We start from the raw sequence: 16132 nt of genomic DNA, 5'->3' as shown, positions 1-16132 counted from the left end.
CGGATTCAGTGCGGGTGCAATGCGTTCACCTCCCACATTGCACCTGCACGGAATTCTCGCCTGTGTGAATGGGGCCTAACTCTTATTATTTTTACCCCTTCTACCCCAGGCCAGTTTTCACCCTCTGTCCAGGCCATTTTTTGCAAATCTGACATGTGTCACTTTATGTGGTAATAGCTTTGGAACACTTTTATTTATCCAAGCCATTCTGAGATTGTTTTCTCGTGACACATTGTACTTCATGATAGTCATAAATTTGAGTCAATATAGTTCACCTTTATTTAGGAAAAAATCCCAAATTTACCAAAAAATGTGAAAAATTTGCAATTTTCAAAATTTCTATTTCTCTGCTTTTAAAACAGAAAGTGATACCTCATAAAATATTTATTACCCAACATTCCCCATATGTCTACTTTATGTTGGCATCATTTTGTAAATGTCATTTTATTTTTTTAGGGCGTAAGAAGGCTTAGAATTTTAGAAGCAATTCTTAAAATTTTTAAGAAAATTTCGAAAACCCACTTTTTAAGGACCAGCTTACATAGTCGAAACACCCCATAAATCACCCCATTGTAGAAACTACACCCTTCAAGTTACTCAAAACTGATTTTACTAACTTTGTTGACCCTTTAGGTGTTCCACAAGAATTAAAGAAAAATGGAGACGAAATTTCAAAATTTCACTTTTTTGGCAGATTTTCAATTTTAATCCATTTTTTTCTTTAACACATCGAGGGTTAACAGCCAAACAAAACTCAATATTTATTACCCTGATTCTGTGGTTTACAGAAACACCCCACATGTGGTCATAAACTTCTGTATGGGCACACGGCAGAGCGCAGAAGAAAAGGAGTGCCATATGGTTTTTGGAAGGCAGATTTTGCTGGTCTGGTTTTTAGATGCCATGTCCTATTTGAAGCCCCCCTGATGCACCCTTACAGTAGAAACTCCCAAAAAGTGACCCCATTTTGGAAACTAGGGGATAAGGTGCCAGTTTTATTGGTACTTTTTTTGGGTACATATGATTTTTAGTTGCTCTATGTTATGTTTTTTGTGAGGCAAGGTAACCAAAAAATTACTGTTTTGGCACCGTTTTTATTTTTTACAACATTCATCTGACAGGTTAGATCATGTGCTATTTTTTATAGAGCAGGTTGTTACAGACGCAATGATATAAATATGTCTACTTTCTTTGTTTGTTTCAGTTTTACATAATAAAGCCTTTTTGAAAAAAAAATTTGGTTTTTGTGTCTCCATTTTCTGAACGCCTTATTTTTTTTATTTTTCTGCCGATCGTCTTGTGCTGGGGCTCGTTTTTTGCAGGAAGAGTTGACATTTTTATTGGTACCATTTTTGAGTGCATATGTGGTTGTTTTGGCACAGTTTTTATTTATTTACTTTTACAGCGTTCACCTGAGGGGTTAAGTCATGTGACATTTTTATAGAGCAAATCGTTACAGATGTATCAATACTTAATATGTATACTTGTTTTATTTTATTTAAGTTTTACACAATAATAGCATTTTTGAAGTTTGAAGTTTTAGTGTCTCCATAGTCTGAGAGCCATAGCTTTTTTATTTTTTGACTGATTGGCTTAGATAGGATCTCATTTTTTGCGGGATGAGGTGACGGTTTTATTGGTTTCTTTTTTGGGGGTATATGCCTTTTTGATCGCTTGGTGTTTAACTTTATGTGATGTTAGGTTTTATTTTTTACGGTGTTCAGCTGAGGGGTTAGGTCATGTGATATTTTTATAGAGCTGGTTACAGATGCGTTGATACCTAATATGTATACCACATTTTTCGCCCTATAAGACGCACCGGCCCATAAGAAGCGCCTAGGTTTTTGAGGTGGAAAATAAGAAAAAAAAATTTTTTAACCAAAAGGTGTGCTTTTGATGGGCTTTGAACTAATGGTAGCCTGTGAATGACACTATTATGGGGGTCTGTGGATGGCACTGTTATGGGGGTTTGTGGCTGACACTGTTATGGGGGTCTGTGGCTAACACTGTTATGGGGGTGTCTGTGGATGGCACTGTTATGGGGGTATCTGTGGATGGCACTGTTATGGGGGCATCTGTGGATGGCATGACACTGCTATGGGGGGATCTATGGATGACAGATAAATAGCATATTATGCTATTTGACATCCACAGATCCCCCCATAACAGTGTCAGCCACTGTGAATGACCCCCAATACAGGGGGTGGGGGCTGGCATCTACAATAGTTTTTAAATGGCAGCGGGGGCCCAGTGCAGTCATTGTATTCCATTGCACCGGGCCCCGCTTACTGTACTAATGGTATCTACTGTAATTGCAGGTAGGCAATGGTTAACTATAAATATGTTCGATCCAGCGCTGAGCAGCCTGTACTTACGATCATAGCAGGCTGGAGGCAGGAGGCAGGAGGCTGGGCGGGCGGGCACTGGCAGCGTAACTTCCTACGTCACATGCCTGCGCCGCCTGCTTCATTCATAAAGTGGGCGGAGCAGGCACGTGACGTAGGAAGTTACGCTGCCAGTGCCCGCCCGTCCACCCAGCCTCCTGCCTTCAGCCTGCTATGATCGTAAGTACAGGCTGCTCAGCGCTGGTTCGAACATATCTGTAGTTAACCATTGCATGCCTGCAGTTACAGTAGATACCATTATTACAGTGAGCGGGGCCCGGTGCAATAGAAAACAGTGACTGCACCGGGCCCCGCTGCCATTACAAAACTAAAGGCCGGCCCCCAGCCCCTCCTTCCTGATACGCACGCCGGCCGCGCTGTGCAGCTTGCGGTAGGTGGTGTATCAGTGAAAAAATGGCAGCCTTTGCCCCATAAGACGCACTGCCATTTTCCTCCCACTTTTTGGGGGGGAAAGTGCGTCTTATAGGGCGAAAAATACGGTACTTTTTTAAAATCTATTACACTTTAACACAATAATAGCATATTTGAAACAAAACAATTATATTTTAGTGTCTCCATGTTCTGAGAGCTATAGTTTTTATATTTTTTGAGTGAATTTCTTATGTAGGGGCTCATTTTTTGCAGGATGAGGTGACAGTTTTATTGGCACCTGTAACAGTGGCTGATGTGTGCCACTGTTCCCCTGCTTACCGCCGTGGTCCCGGGCATCGTGTTCAGCGGTGATCTGCAGCCGGTGCTTCCCATTCACCGCTGCAGTCCTGGGCTCTGTCTGTGTGGGTGCTGTTGTTCTGGGATCCGCTCCACAGTTTGCTCTCAGCCCTGGCCACAGCATGCTTGCTGCTTGTTTCCTGCAGCACTTCCTTAAGGGCCGCGCACGTCCCTTCCTGGGCTTTATGGGTTAGGTCATGTTAGGTCATGTGTGGTACTACACGCCTGTCATGCCCACTCTGACGATGTGCGGAGGTCGGCCTGGATTGCAGCACGAGTTTAGTGTTTGTTTTGGAGCCTTGCTGGATCCGCCTCTCATCAGGTGCACTGGGTGGAGTCATTAGTTTAAATAGCTCATCAGCCCAGTGCTCTGAGCGGATTATACAAATCATTGTGGTCTTGGAAGCTAGGAAGGAAGGTTTTCTGTCTGTTCCAGCTCAGAGAGATAAGTGTGATTTCTGGTTTAGTTGTTTTGTGTCATCTCTTCCATCCAGGTTCTGTGTGAGCAGGCTGCTCCTATTTCCACTCTTCACCATCTCAGGGAAGTTAGGGTTTTGTCAGCCCAGGCACGGGGACACCTCACACCTACCTTAAAGATCTGCAGGTGGGCTGAGCAGTGCAGGGAAAGAGGTCAGGGATTAGCTAGGAGGTGACCCTTCCCCTGTCTCTCGCCCAGAACCTGGTTGGTGGGTTTTCTGTGATTCTGAGTGCATGCCCGCCGTGACAACGCCTCTACCCCGCTACTATCTCCTAAGAGCCTTTATACTGTGATCAGATGTAATTTACATTATGTCCTCCACAAATGTGTATATAAATCCATGTTAAATGTAATTGTTCATGTAATTTGCCTGGCTAACAGCAGGTGGCAGCAACCCATTGACAAGTATAGTTTAGTGTATCTGAGCTGGAATGGATTATTCCAGCTTAGCTCCCCCTGTGTGTGTAGAGTGGGCTGGTCCCACATCCTGCAGTATGGGTGGAGAAGGAAGTTAGAGTCAGTGTACCAGCCACCCCTGTTGGGGAAGGCTGTGTGATAGTGTCCAGGAGACCTCCTGCATAGGGAAGACAGCAAGGACCTAGTCTCGGCTGAGACTTGGTCATATACCCAGCTTGAGCACCTTCAGCTCAGCTGGATGAAGAAAAGCAGAATCTACAGACAACCTCCAGAATTCCAGGAAGAAAGCACCCCCTGAGAATCCATCTGTGAGATAAGTCCAGAGTCCTAGGAGAAGCCAATTCCTCCTCAGCTAGTCTATCCCCACACAGCAGAAGTACAGATAAGTGCAGAAGCTAATCCTGCCACAGTTACAGAGCTACCGAGCAGACGTTTTTATCCTGCAAGCTAAAGCAGAAGTATTCATTCCTGCCAATGATTGCCAAAACCTGCTGGGACCAAGAAACCAAAGCTGTATACCGCTTGGATGAAAGTTATTTCAAGTAATTCAAGTTTGAATTTCATCTAAAGATCTGGACTTCTTTTATTCTGCAAAATTCCTCTATTACTCCTACTATCACTACACTCAAATTCATTGCAAGTGAGCCAGGAGCCAGGAGTCCGGCCGTACCCAGGTAGGAGACACCGTGACACAATTATCACTATCCTACAGAGACATTATAAGCCATTACACCACTCTGACATTCCTAATCTAGGACGTGCGTTATAACACCTTGGAAGGGCCCTGGGATAGTACCCTGCGCACTCTGCAATTGGCGTCATGACAAATTTAAGATATATTATCCACCTGACCCTGCCACTGCATTAAAGTGGCGTCAGCGAACCCGTTCCTGGTCACTGCACATGTGACCTTGCTGACCTATCCTAGCCCTCCTGTGCATAAATAAGTGGCTCAGCCCCCTTCCCAGATGCCTCAGTGTCAAGATCCTTGTATCCTGCTAAGGTTCCTGGTTTCCGCTAGTGTTCCTGACTCGTATCTGTATTCCTGGACTCTCCTGTTGCCGAACCGGATTGCCTGACCTCTACCTATGCCGCCTGCCCTGACCTTTTGCCTGTCTGACTACGCCTCTGCCTCAGTCTTCGGTCCTGCACCTCTGGTACCTTTCTCAGGTACCTCCTGGTCCGCCTGGACCAGCTTCCTCGTGTGCCTATCCTCCTCAAAAGGTAGTGACCTGGTGTTCCCCTTGGGAAAGTCTTTCCTCACCATCAGGGGTACTGTGAAGATCCAGGGGATCACTTAGACAACGCCCTTAGAGGAGGTAGGACACGTGGCACAGTGGGTTCACACTTGCTGGTTCGTGACCATTTTGTGGGACATATGCCTTTTTGATAGCTTGGTGTTGCACTTTTTGTGATGTAAGGTGACAAAAATGGCTTTTTGCGACACAGTTTTTATATTTTTTTATGGTGTTTATCAGACAGGGCGGATCTTGTGATATATTTATAGAGCTGGTTGTTACGGACGCGGTGATACCTAATATGTGTGTTTTTTCCTTTTTTTTCTATTTTTTATTATAAAATCAGGGGAAAGGCATTCCGTTATGCATTCCGTCATAGAATTGTGGTATGGTCCATGGTAACGGAATCCATAACACAATTAACCTCTTACAACCAAACGAAGCGTGAATTAACTTCTAAATATGAAATTCGCTCATCTCTAATTGGCTCCTATGAGCCGAAGTTATTACTTCAAAGTATTACTTCGGCTCATAGGAATCAATACATTCTAATACTGTACGGAGCGCTTGCTGTGTACAGTATTCTAATGAAGTTTTATGCAAATCGACTTTTGATGTTTCATCCGAAGTCGATTCACTCATCCCTAATTATCATCATTGTTTCTGTTATTATAAGTAATATCATTTCTATTGTTATTACCATGATTGTTATTGTTGTTATCATTATCGGGCACTGATCAGAGACAAGTTGACCAAGAGACACAAAAGTTTGAAAAAGTTTTACAACCCCCTCCCCCTACCAAAAAAATAAAAAAAAGTTTCATTTTTTATAATACACTGCTCAACAAAATAAGGGAAACACAAAAATAACACATCCTAGATCTGAATTAATTAAATATTCTTCTGAAATACTTTGTTCTTTACATAGTTGAATGCGCTGACAACAAAATCACACAAAAATAAAAAAATGGAAATCAAATTTTAAACCCATGGAGGTCTGGATTTGGAGTCACACTCAAAATTAAAGTGGAAAAACACACTACAGGCTTATCCAACTTTGATGTAATGTCCTTAAAACAAGTCAAAATGAAGCTCAGTAGTGTGTGTTGCCTCCACGTGCCTGTATGACCTCCCTACAACACCTGTGCATGCTCCTGATGAGGTGGCGGACGGTCTCCTGAGGGATCTCCTCCCAGACCTGGACTAAAGCATCTGCCAACTCCTGGACAGTCTGTGGTGCAACGTGACGTTGGTGGATAGAGCGAGACATGATGTCCCAGATGTGCTCAATTGGATTCAGGTCTGGGGAACGGGCGGGCCAGTCCATAGCATCAATGCCTTCATCTTGCAGGAACTGCTGACACACTCCAGCCACATGAGGTCTAGCATTGTCTTGCATTAGGAGGAACCCAGGGCCAACCGCACCAGCATATGGTCTCACAAGGGGTCTGAGGATCTCATCTCGGTACCTAATGGCAGTCAGGCTACCTCTGGCGAGCACATGGAGGGCTGTGTGGCCCTCCAAAGAAATGCCACCCCACACCATTACTGACCCAATGCCAAACTGACCCAATGCTGGAGGATGTTGCAGGCAGCAGAACGTTCTCCACGGCGTCTCAAGACTCTGTCACGTCTGTCACATGTGCTCAGTGTGAACCTGCTTTCATCTGTGAAGAGCACAGGGCGCAAGTGGCGAATTTGCCAATCTTGGTGTTCTCTGGCAAATGCCAAACGTCCTGCACGGTGTTGGGCTGTAAGCACAACCCCCACCTGTGGACGTCGGGCCCTCATATCACCCTCATGGAGTCTGTTTCTGACCGTTTGAGCAGACACATGCACATTTGTGGCCTGCTGGAGGTCATTTTGCAGGGCTCTGGCAGTGCTCCTCCTGTTCCTCCTTGCACAAAGGTGGAGGTAGCGGTCCTGCTGCTGGGTTGTTGCCCTCCTACGGCCTTCTCCACGTCTCCTGATGTACTGGCCTGTCTCCTGGTAGCGCCTCCATGCTCTGGACACTACGCTGACAGACACAGCAAACCTTCTTGCCACAGCTTGCATTGATGTGCCATCCTGGATAAGCTGCACTACCTGAGCCACTTGTGTGGGTTGTAGACTCCGTCTCATGCTACCACTAGAGTGAAAGCACCGCCAGCATTCAAAAGTGACCAAAACATCAGCCAGGAAGCATAGGAACCGAGAAGTGGTCTGTGGTCACCACCTGCAGAACCACTCCTTTATTGGGGGTGTCTTGTAATTGCCTATAATTTCCACCTGTTGTCTATCCCATTTGCACAACAGCTAGAGAGTATTATACCAGTTAAGTTAAGTTATTAGATTGGTGGGGATCCACAGGAAAGGGGATGATTATTAGATCAGTGGCCACTTCAATCATTTCTGTGGGAGTTCTGGAGATAGTCGAGTGCTGTACTTGGCTATCTCTGGAACTCCCATAAAAATTGAGCCTCTGCACTCATGCCAAACCGGCCTTGCCTTTTATTTCAGGGGGTTGCAGGGGGTACGGGGCCCCTGTTCTCGTGATCAGTGGGGGTTTCAGTGGCACCAATCTAATAGTTATGCCCTATCCTGTGGATAAGGGATAACCTAAGGCCCCTTTCACACGGGCGAGTATTCCGCGCGGATGCGATGCGTGAGTTGAACGCATTGCACCCGCACTGAATACCGACCCATTCATTTCTATGGGGCTGTTCACATGAGCAGCGATTTTCACGCATCACTTGTGCGTTGCGTGAAAATCGCAGCATGCTCTATATTCTGCGTTTTTCACGCAACGCAGGCCCCATAGAAGTGAATGGGGTTGCGTGAAAATCCCAAGCATCCGCAAGCAAGTGCGGATGTGGTGCGATTTTCACGCACGGTTTCTAGGAGACGATCGGGATGGAGACCCTATCATTATTATTTTCCCTTAAAACATGGTTATAAGGGAAAATAATAGCATTCTGAATACAGAATGCATAGTAAAATAGCGCTGGAGGGGTTAAAAAAAATAACAAATAATTTAACTCACCTTAGTCCACTTGATCGCGATGCCCGACATCTCCTTCTGTCTCCTTTACTGAACATGACCTGTGGTGAGCATTCATTACAGGTCAAGGACTTGTGGTGACGTCACTCCGGTCATCACATGATCCATCACATGATCTTTTACCATGGTGATGGATCATGTGATGACCGGAGTGATGTCACCACAGGTCCTTGACCTGTAATGAATGCTCACCACAGGTCCTGTTCAGTAAAGGAGACAGAAGGAGATGCCGGGCATCGCGATCAAGTGGATTAAGGTGAGATAATTAAAAAAAATATATATATTTTAACCCCTCCAGCACTATTGTACTATGCATTCTGTATTTAGAATGCTATTATTTTCCCTTATAACTATGTTATAAGGGGAAATAATACAATCTACAGAACACCGATCCCAAGCCCGAACTTCTTTGAAGAAGTTCGGGTTTGGGTACCAAACATGCGCGATTTTTCTCACGCGAGTGCAAAACGCATTACAATGTTTTGCACTCGCGCGGAAAAATCGCGGGTGTTCCCGTAATGCACCCGCACATTTTCCCGCAACGCCCGTGTGAAAGAGGCCTAAAGAGGACCTTTCACCACTCCTGACACTGTCTGTTTTAATAGCTTCATGCATTCCCCACGTACTAACAATTCTGGAGCATCTATTCTTATGGCTCCCATTCCTCTGTTATTTCTACTATGAGTTATGAACAATTGCTATTAGCCTTCAGGAAGGGTACAGAGGGGAGGTAACCAGTTGGGGGCGTGTACCTGCACAGTCTGAAAATGGCTCCACTGATTGGATAGAGTGAGTCTGTGCAGGTACACGCCCCCAACTGGTTACCACCCCCTGTACCCTTACTGAAGGCTAATAGCAATTGTTCATAACTTATAGTAGAAATAACAGAGGAATGGCACAACATAGAGCCATAAGAATAGAGGCTCCAGAATTGTTATTACATGGGAAATGCATGTAGCTATTAAAACAGGAATGTCAGGAGTGGTGAAAGCTCCTTTTTAATCTAAACGGGATACCCCTTTAATGTTAAAGGAGTTGTCCGAAGTAAATAAAATCCCCTCTCAGCATTTTTTTTTCTTGCTTTTTACCAGGTGATAAAAATAATATTAAAGGGACTGCCCAAGATAATTAAAACTCTTGGACAAGTCCCACAATTGCCAAAAATAAATATCCTTTGCTTTACACCAGTTTGAAATCTCCCACATTCACTTTGCTGGTACTGCATTAGGTGTGGGCTGTTTTGAAAAAAGTCTGCACAAATGTCCATGCATTTCCACATCAAAGACCGCATCTGTTAAGCTTTAGGGTAGGGCTACACAATGACATGTGTCACGCGACAATTTTTATGATAGTCTATGGTGTCGTACTGCGACACGCTGCGACTGCGGCACAACAGGGGCAAAAAATCCATCCAAGATGTCGCGTCGCAGTGCGACACCATAGACTATTATAAAAATTGTCGCGCGACACATGTTGCAGTGTGTTGTGCCCTATGTGTCGCACGACACATGTCGTCGTATAGCCCTAGCCTTATTCACCAGTCAGTGATTTGGTCAGTGATTTCCGTCAGTGATTGTGGGCTAAAGCCAGGACTGGAGCCTCCATGGACATAAGGTATAAGGGAAAGATCTGCTCCTGTTCAGTGTTTAGAACCGCACCTGGTTTTGGCTCAAAATTAGAGATGAGCGAATTTTATATTTTGAAATTCGTTCACGCTTCGTTTGGTAGTAAAAGCAAAATTGCGTTATGGATTCCGTTATCACGGACCATAACGCAATTCTATGACGGAATGCATAATTACTTGCCTTTAGAGGCATTCCGTTATTCATTCCGTCATAATAGAAGTCTATGGGGTGCATAACGGATCCTTCCCATTTCCATTATGCAGGAGAGTCCTCTCCTGCATAACGGAAACTGGACTGATCCATTATGCAGCCCATAGACTTCTATTATGAAGGAATGAATAACGGAATGCCTCTAAAGGCAAGTAATTATGCATTCCGTCATAGAATTGCGTTATGGTCCGTGATAATGGAATCCATAACGCAATTCTGCTTTTACCACCAAACGAAGCGTGAACGAATTTCAAAATATAAAATTCGCTCATCTCTACTCAAAATCACTGATGGAAATCACTGACCGAACACTGACGTGTGAATGAGGTTTTTTGTTGTGGATTTGATATGCTTTTTCCAACAGATCTCACTCTTCCATTCCAAAGGGTGATATCTGCATCAAAGGGAACGAAAAAACTATATGTACATGAGATTTGTCTAATCTCATACACTTTGCAGGTACTGTATTACAATGCGGTTTGCCCGCACAAGAATCTGCACTGAAAAACTGTGTGTAATCCGCACCTTGTGCAGGCAGCCTGAGTGTATGCTAACCAGTAAACAAAAATTATCTAAAAAAAATAAGGATGAAATTGCGTGTTTCTTTGCACCCCCCCATAAATTTTATATATTTATATATATATATATATATATATATATATATATACACACACACACATTATATTTACTCTAAAACTGTACCATTGAAAAATATAACTCATCCTGCAAAAATAGCCCTAATACAGCTTTAGGCCTCATGCACACGACCGTTGTTTTGGTTCGCATCCTAGCTGCAGTCTTTGCGGCTTGGATGCGGACCCATTCACTTCAATGGGGCCGCAAAAGATGCGGACAGCACTTTGTGTGCTGTCTGCATTCGTCACTCCGTTCCGTGGTCCGCAAAAAAAAAAAAAAATCCTGTCCTATTCTTGTCCGTTTTGCGGACAAGAATAGGCAGTTATATCAATGGCTGTCCGTGCCGTTTCGCAAATTGTGCAAAACACGCAACGGTCGTGTGCATGAGGCCTTAACCTGGGGGGGGGGGGGGAAGTATAGCTATTAACCAGCTCCCGACTGCCTAATGCGTCCTGCGGGCGGCCGGGTTATTCCTCCTGGACGCATCGGCGCGTCCTCTCGCGAGACGCGAGATTTCCTGTGAACAGGATTGGAAGGTAAACGAGTTCATCTACAGCCTGCCAGCGGCGATCATTCGCTGGCAGGCTGTAGATGTGATTTTTTTTAACCCCTGAAAGGTATATTAGACGCTGTTTTGTTAACAGCGTCTGATATACCTGCTACCTGGTCCTCTGGTGGTCCCTTTTGCTTGGATCGACCACCAGAGGACACAGGTAGCTCAGTAATATGTAGCACCAATCACCACACTACACTACACCCCCCCCCCTGTCACTTATTAACCCCTTATTAACCTCTGATCACCCCATATAGACTCCCCGATCACCCCCCTGTCATTGATCACCCCCCTGTAAGGCTCCATTCAGACGTCTGTATGTGTTTTGCGGATCCGCAAAACACGGACACCGCGGATCCGCAAAACACGGACATCGGCAATGTGCTTTCCGCATTTTGCGGATCCGCACATTGCCAGAACTATATAGAAAATGCCTTTTCTTGTCCACCACAGTGACAGAATTTTTTTTTTTTTCTGATCACTGCGAAAACACCGTAAAATCGCTGTGGCGCTATAAAGATCACTTTTGAGGGGCATGGCGAGTTCATAGAAGATTTTTTTTTTTTGGCACAAGTTAGCGGAAATTGATTTTTTATATTTTTTTTCTTACAAAGTCTAATATTCCACTAACTTGTGACAAAAAAAAAAATCTCACATGAACTCAACATACCCCTCACGGAAACCAAATGCGTAAAATTTTTTAGACATTTATATTCCAGACTTCTTTTCACACTTTAGGGCCCCTAAAATGCCAGGGCAGTATAAATACCCCACATGTGACCCCATTTTGGAAAGAAGACACCCCAAGGTATTTCGTGAGGGGCATGGCGAGTTCATGTAAAATTTTATTTTTTGTCACAAGTTAGTGGAATATGAGACTTTGTAAGAGGAAAAAAAAAAACATTTTCCGCTAACTTGTACAAAAAATAAAAAATTCTAGGAACTCGCCATGCCCCTCACGGAATACCTTGGGGTGTCTTCTTTCCAAAATGGGAATTTTATGTGGGGTATTTATACTGCCCTGGTATTTTAGGGGCCCTAAAGCGTGAGAAGTAGTTTGGAATCCAAATGCGTAAAAAATGCCCTGTGAAATCCTAAAAGTACTCATTGGAATTTGGGCCCCTTTGCGCACCTAGGCTGCAAAAAAGTGTCACACATGTGGTATCTCCGTACTCAGGAGAAGTAGGGAAATGTGTTTTGGGGTGTATTTTTACATATACCCATGCTGGGTGAGAGAAATATCTCTGTAAATGACAACTTTTTAATTTTTTTTATACAAAGTTGTCAATTTACAGAGATATTCCTCTCACCCAGCATGGGTATATGTAAAAATGCACCCCAAAACACATTGCCCTACTTCTTCTGAGTACGGCGATACCACATGTGCGACACTTTTTTGCAGCCTAGGTGGGCAAAGGGGCCCAAATTCCAATGAGTATCTTTACGATTTCACAGGGCATTTTTAGGCATTTGGATTCCAAACTACTTCTCACGCTTTAGGTCCCCTAAAATGCCACGGCAGTATAAATACCCCACAAGTGACCCCATTTTGGAAAGAAGACACCCCAAGGTATTCCGTGAGGGGTATGGCGAGTTCATGTAAAATTTTATTTTTTGTCACAAGCTAGTGGAATATGACACTTTGTAAGAAAAAAATATATATATATCATTTCCCGCTAACTTGTGACAAAAAATAAAAACTTCCATGAACTCACTATGCCCATCAGCGAATACCTTAGGGTGTCTACTTTCCGAAATGGGGTCATTTGTGGGGTGTTTCTACTGTCTGGGCATTGTAAAACCTCAGGAAACATGACAGGTGCTCACAAAGTCAGTACGTAAATTCACATTTTTGCACCATAGTTTGTAAACGCTATAACTTTTACCCAAACCAATAAATATACACTTATTGCATTTTTTTTAATCAAAGACATGTAGAACAATACATTTAGAGATTTTTTTTTATAGAAATAGTTTTATTTGAAAAATTTCATTTTTTTGCAAACATTTCGGTCAATTTTGATTAATATAAAAAAAAGTAAAAATGTCAGCAGCAATGAAATACCACCAAATAAAAGCTCTATTAGTGAGAAGAAAAGGAGGTAAAATTCATTTGGGTGGTAAGTTGTATGACCGAGCAATAAACCGTGAAAGTAGTGTAGTGCAGAATTTTAAAAAGTGGTCTGGTCATTGAGGGTCCATTCACACGTCCGTTTTTTCTTTCTTGATCTGTTCCGTTTTTTCAGGAACAGATCTGGACCAGATCTGGACCCATTCATTTTCAATGGGTCCTGGAAAAAAACGGACAGCTCAATGTCTGATTTTTTTCAGGACCCATTGAAAATGAATGGGTCCAGATCTGGTCCAGATCTGTTCCTGAAAAAACGGAACAGATCAGGAAAGAAAAAACGGACGTGTGAATGGACCCTAAGGGGGTTTACGCTAGGGGAGCTGAGGTGGTTAAAATGCAATAATCAACAAAGAAAAAAATTATTTGATCACTTATTAGTATTGTTGTTCTTGTCATAAAAAGTTTATTGTTATAATTATTACTATAGTTTCTTTCATTATCATTTTTATTATTGCTGTTATAATTGTTTTTTCTGTCATTATTACTGTTATGATGAGGATGTTTGATGTTATTGTTCTCCTTATCACAATTGTTCTTATCATAACAGATGTTATTCTTATGCTGTCCTTATGATTGCTGCGATCACTATTATCATTATTTATTACTGTTTTCATTATTACTGTTCTTATTATGACTATTGTTGTTGTCATGTTTATTATTATCCTTTTCATTGATGTTCTTCTTCTTCTCTTTCTTCCCTCTAGTCCTTACATGCCTCCTGTGTGGATGACTCCCTCAGAGACAGCACTGCAGTGCCTCAGTAACAGCCCAGTGCTGCTCACAGCCAAGAGAAGGAAACCAAATGACACAATCCCTGCAGCCAATCCGTGCAGCGCTGACATGGAAGTTGTGCACAACTAGTTCAGCACTGTGCAGGCCAATGGCTGCCTGTGAGGGGTGTCTATTGGAAGCTGGCCCTACACCACAGTGGGTGGGAGCTGCAGCCAGCTAATCAGATGCTGGCTACGTGGGAGACGTCATGCTTCCAGCTTAAAGCAATAACAATAACAAGCCCAGCGACAAAGACAGCTGCAGCAGCTGTGTCCCTGTGTATGAGAGCGGTGCGGAGTCAGGGAACCAGGGTCTGAGCCTACAGAACTAGCAGCATGTCCCACAGTGAAGGGCAGAACCTTCAGGATGAGCCCCTGCAGGGTAAGAATATTTCCTTCTACCCTCTGATCTTCCAAAAAAAAACAAAAAACACAGACCTATAATCTCTGGCATGCATCTATAGCACATATCGCATGTAGCAGAGACGAGTTTGTCATATAAGTCTTTGGGTCTGAATGGTTTGTGAAGATACCATGATTACCTGTGATACAATCAGCTCTACTACATGAGCGCAGGTATAGCAGATTGCATTGTGTACATTCAGTGTTATATGTAGCCCAAACCATATTTGCTTTCTTTTTTCCTTGTTCCCTTTGGTTGGTGTCGTTTGTCCGCTGCGGTCGGCCGCTGGCATGTCAATAGCATGAAGCGTGATTGCTTTTCCCAGGCGTTTGTTGACATGCTGTCGACCCAGGCAATGGAGTTGGTGACTTGTATTTCCCAATAGTCAGCAGAGCTGTGTTCCTGACATCAGCGACCGGCGACGTCGCCTGCTCTAAATTGCCCCCAATCTGATGAGTCATGTAAATGTGCAGCAGAACCGAGTTTGTCATTATAGCAAGGACCAGGTGGTTTATTTGTCATTTGTGCTTTTACATAGGACTGTCGGTCAACCTTCTTGTACAAACGAAACAGAGGAATAACGCAATCAGCTCTGCTACATCTGTGACTGTGTTGGGTTGTGTGTGAACGAGGTAGACAATGGCTTCATGAGGACTGTCGGCTCAGCACTGCTGCATGTGCTTTTTTTGTGAAAGCTGTTTTTGTTGAGCAAGTTATGGTTACAAGGAATTTCTAGTATGTGTTAGGGGATAGTTTTCTGTGTACTGGTGTCAAAGAAGCAATAGAATATGAAGCGGCGCAGCCGTCTGCAACCTGCGGCTTTCCTTTTTTCAAAGCTGGAATTGCCAATATACCAGTGAGATGCTTGGAGTTGTAGTTCAGGAACCTGTTGGGATTCACTAGTTTTCTGTAATTATCAATACCAGTCGTATTTAACATATCAGTCCTGCTAAAATAGTGTAAAGGGTTGAAATTCTAGTCTGAAACCAACCAAAACATGACACATAGAAGAAATGTAAACTGTTCAGAAATCATAGTACATGGAATGACACAAGCTGTTGGTCAAATGAAGTGACCCTGGGGTGTGGGGTACAAATCTACTGACAGATGCCCTTTAAGTTTCCCTCTTAGGCTACTTTCACACTTGCGGCAGAGGATTCCGGCAGGCAGTTCCGTCGCCGGAACTTCCTGCCGGATCCGTCAAAACGCGTGCAAACTGACGGCATTTGTCAGACGGATCAGGATCCTGATCCGTATGACAAATGCATTGAAATGCCGGATCCGTCTCTCCGGTGTCGTCCGGAAAAATGGATCCGGCTTTTTTTTTTTTTTCAAATTTTTTGTGGTCTGAGCATGCGCAGACCGCACTGCCGAATCCATTTTGCCAAAACACTCGGCATTAATGCATTTCAATTGGGGAAAAATGCCAAGTGTTCCGGAATTTTGGACGGAGATAAAACCGCAGCATGCTGCAGTATTTCCGTCCTGAAAAGGCTGAAGACATCCTGAACGGATTGC

General features: G+C 43.7%; 1 protein-coding gene across 2 annotated transcripts in view; it reads left to right on the top strand.

Annotated features, from left to right (window-relative positions):
• Positions 1–14428: 14428 nt before the first annotated feature.
• Positions 14429–16132, top strand: part of BNIP3 (BCL2 interacting protein 3) — a 46705-nt gene continuing 45001 nt past the window's right edge. Inside the window, exon 1 of one of the 2 annotated variants that reach the window (XM_040437585.1) lies at positions 14429–14593. In XM_040437585.1, the coding sequence (XP_040293519.1) occupies positions 14548–14593 (46 nt within the window). In that variant the 5' untranslated portion in view covers positions 14429–14547. The remainder of the gene's footprint in view (positions 14594–16132) is intronic. The other variant, XM_040437586.1, reaches the window with a different exon arrangement.

The sequence above is a fragment of the Bufo bufo genome, chromosome 6 (genome assembly GCF_905171765.1).
Source record: "Bufo bufo chromosome 6, aBufBuf1.1, whole genome shotgun sequence".
Taxonomy (NCBI): Eukaryota; Metazoa; Chordata; class Amphibia; order Anura; family Bufonidae; genus Bufo; species Bufo bufo.
Note: the sequence above shows the minus strand (reverse complement) of the source record. Positions and strands in the feature narration are given on the sequence as shown.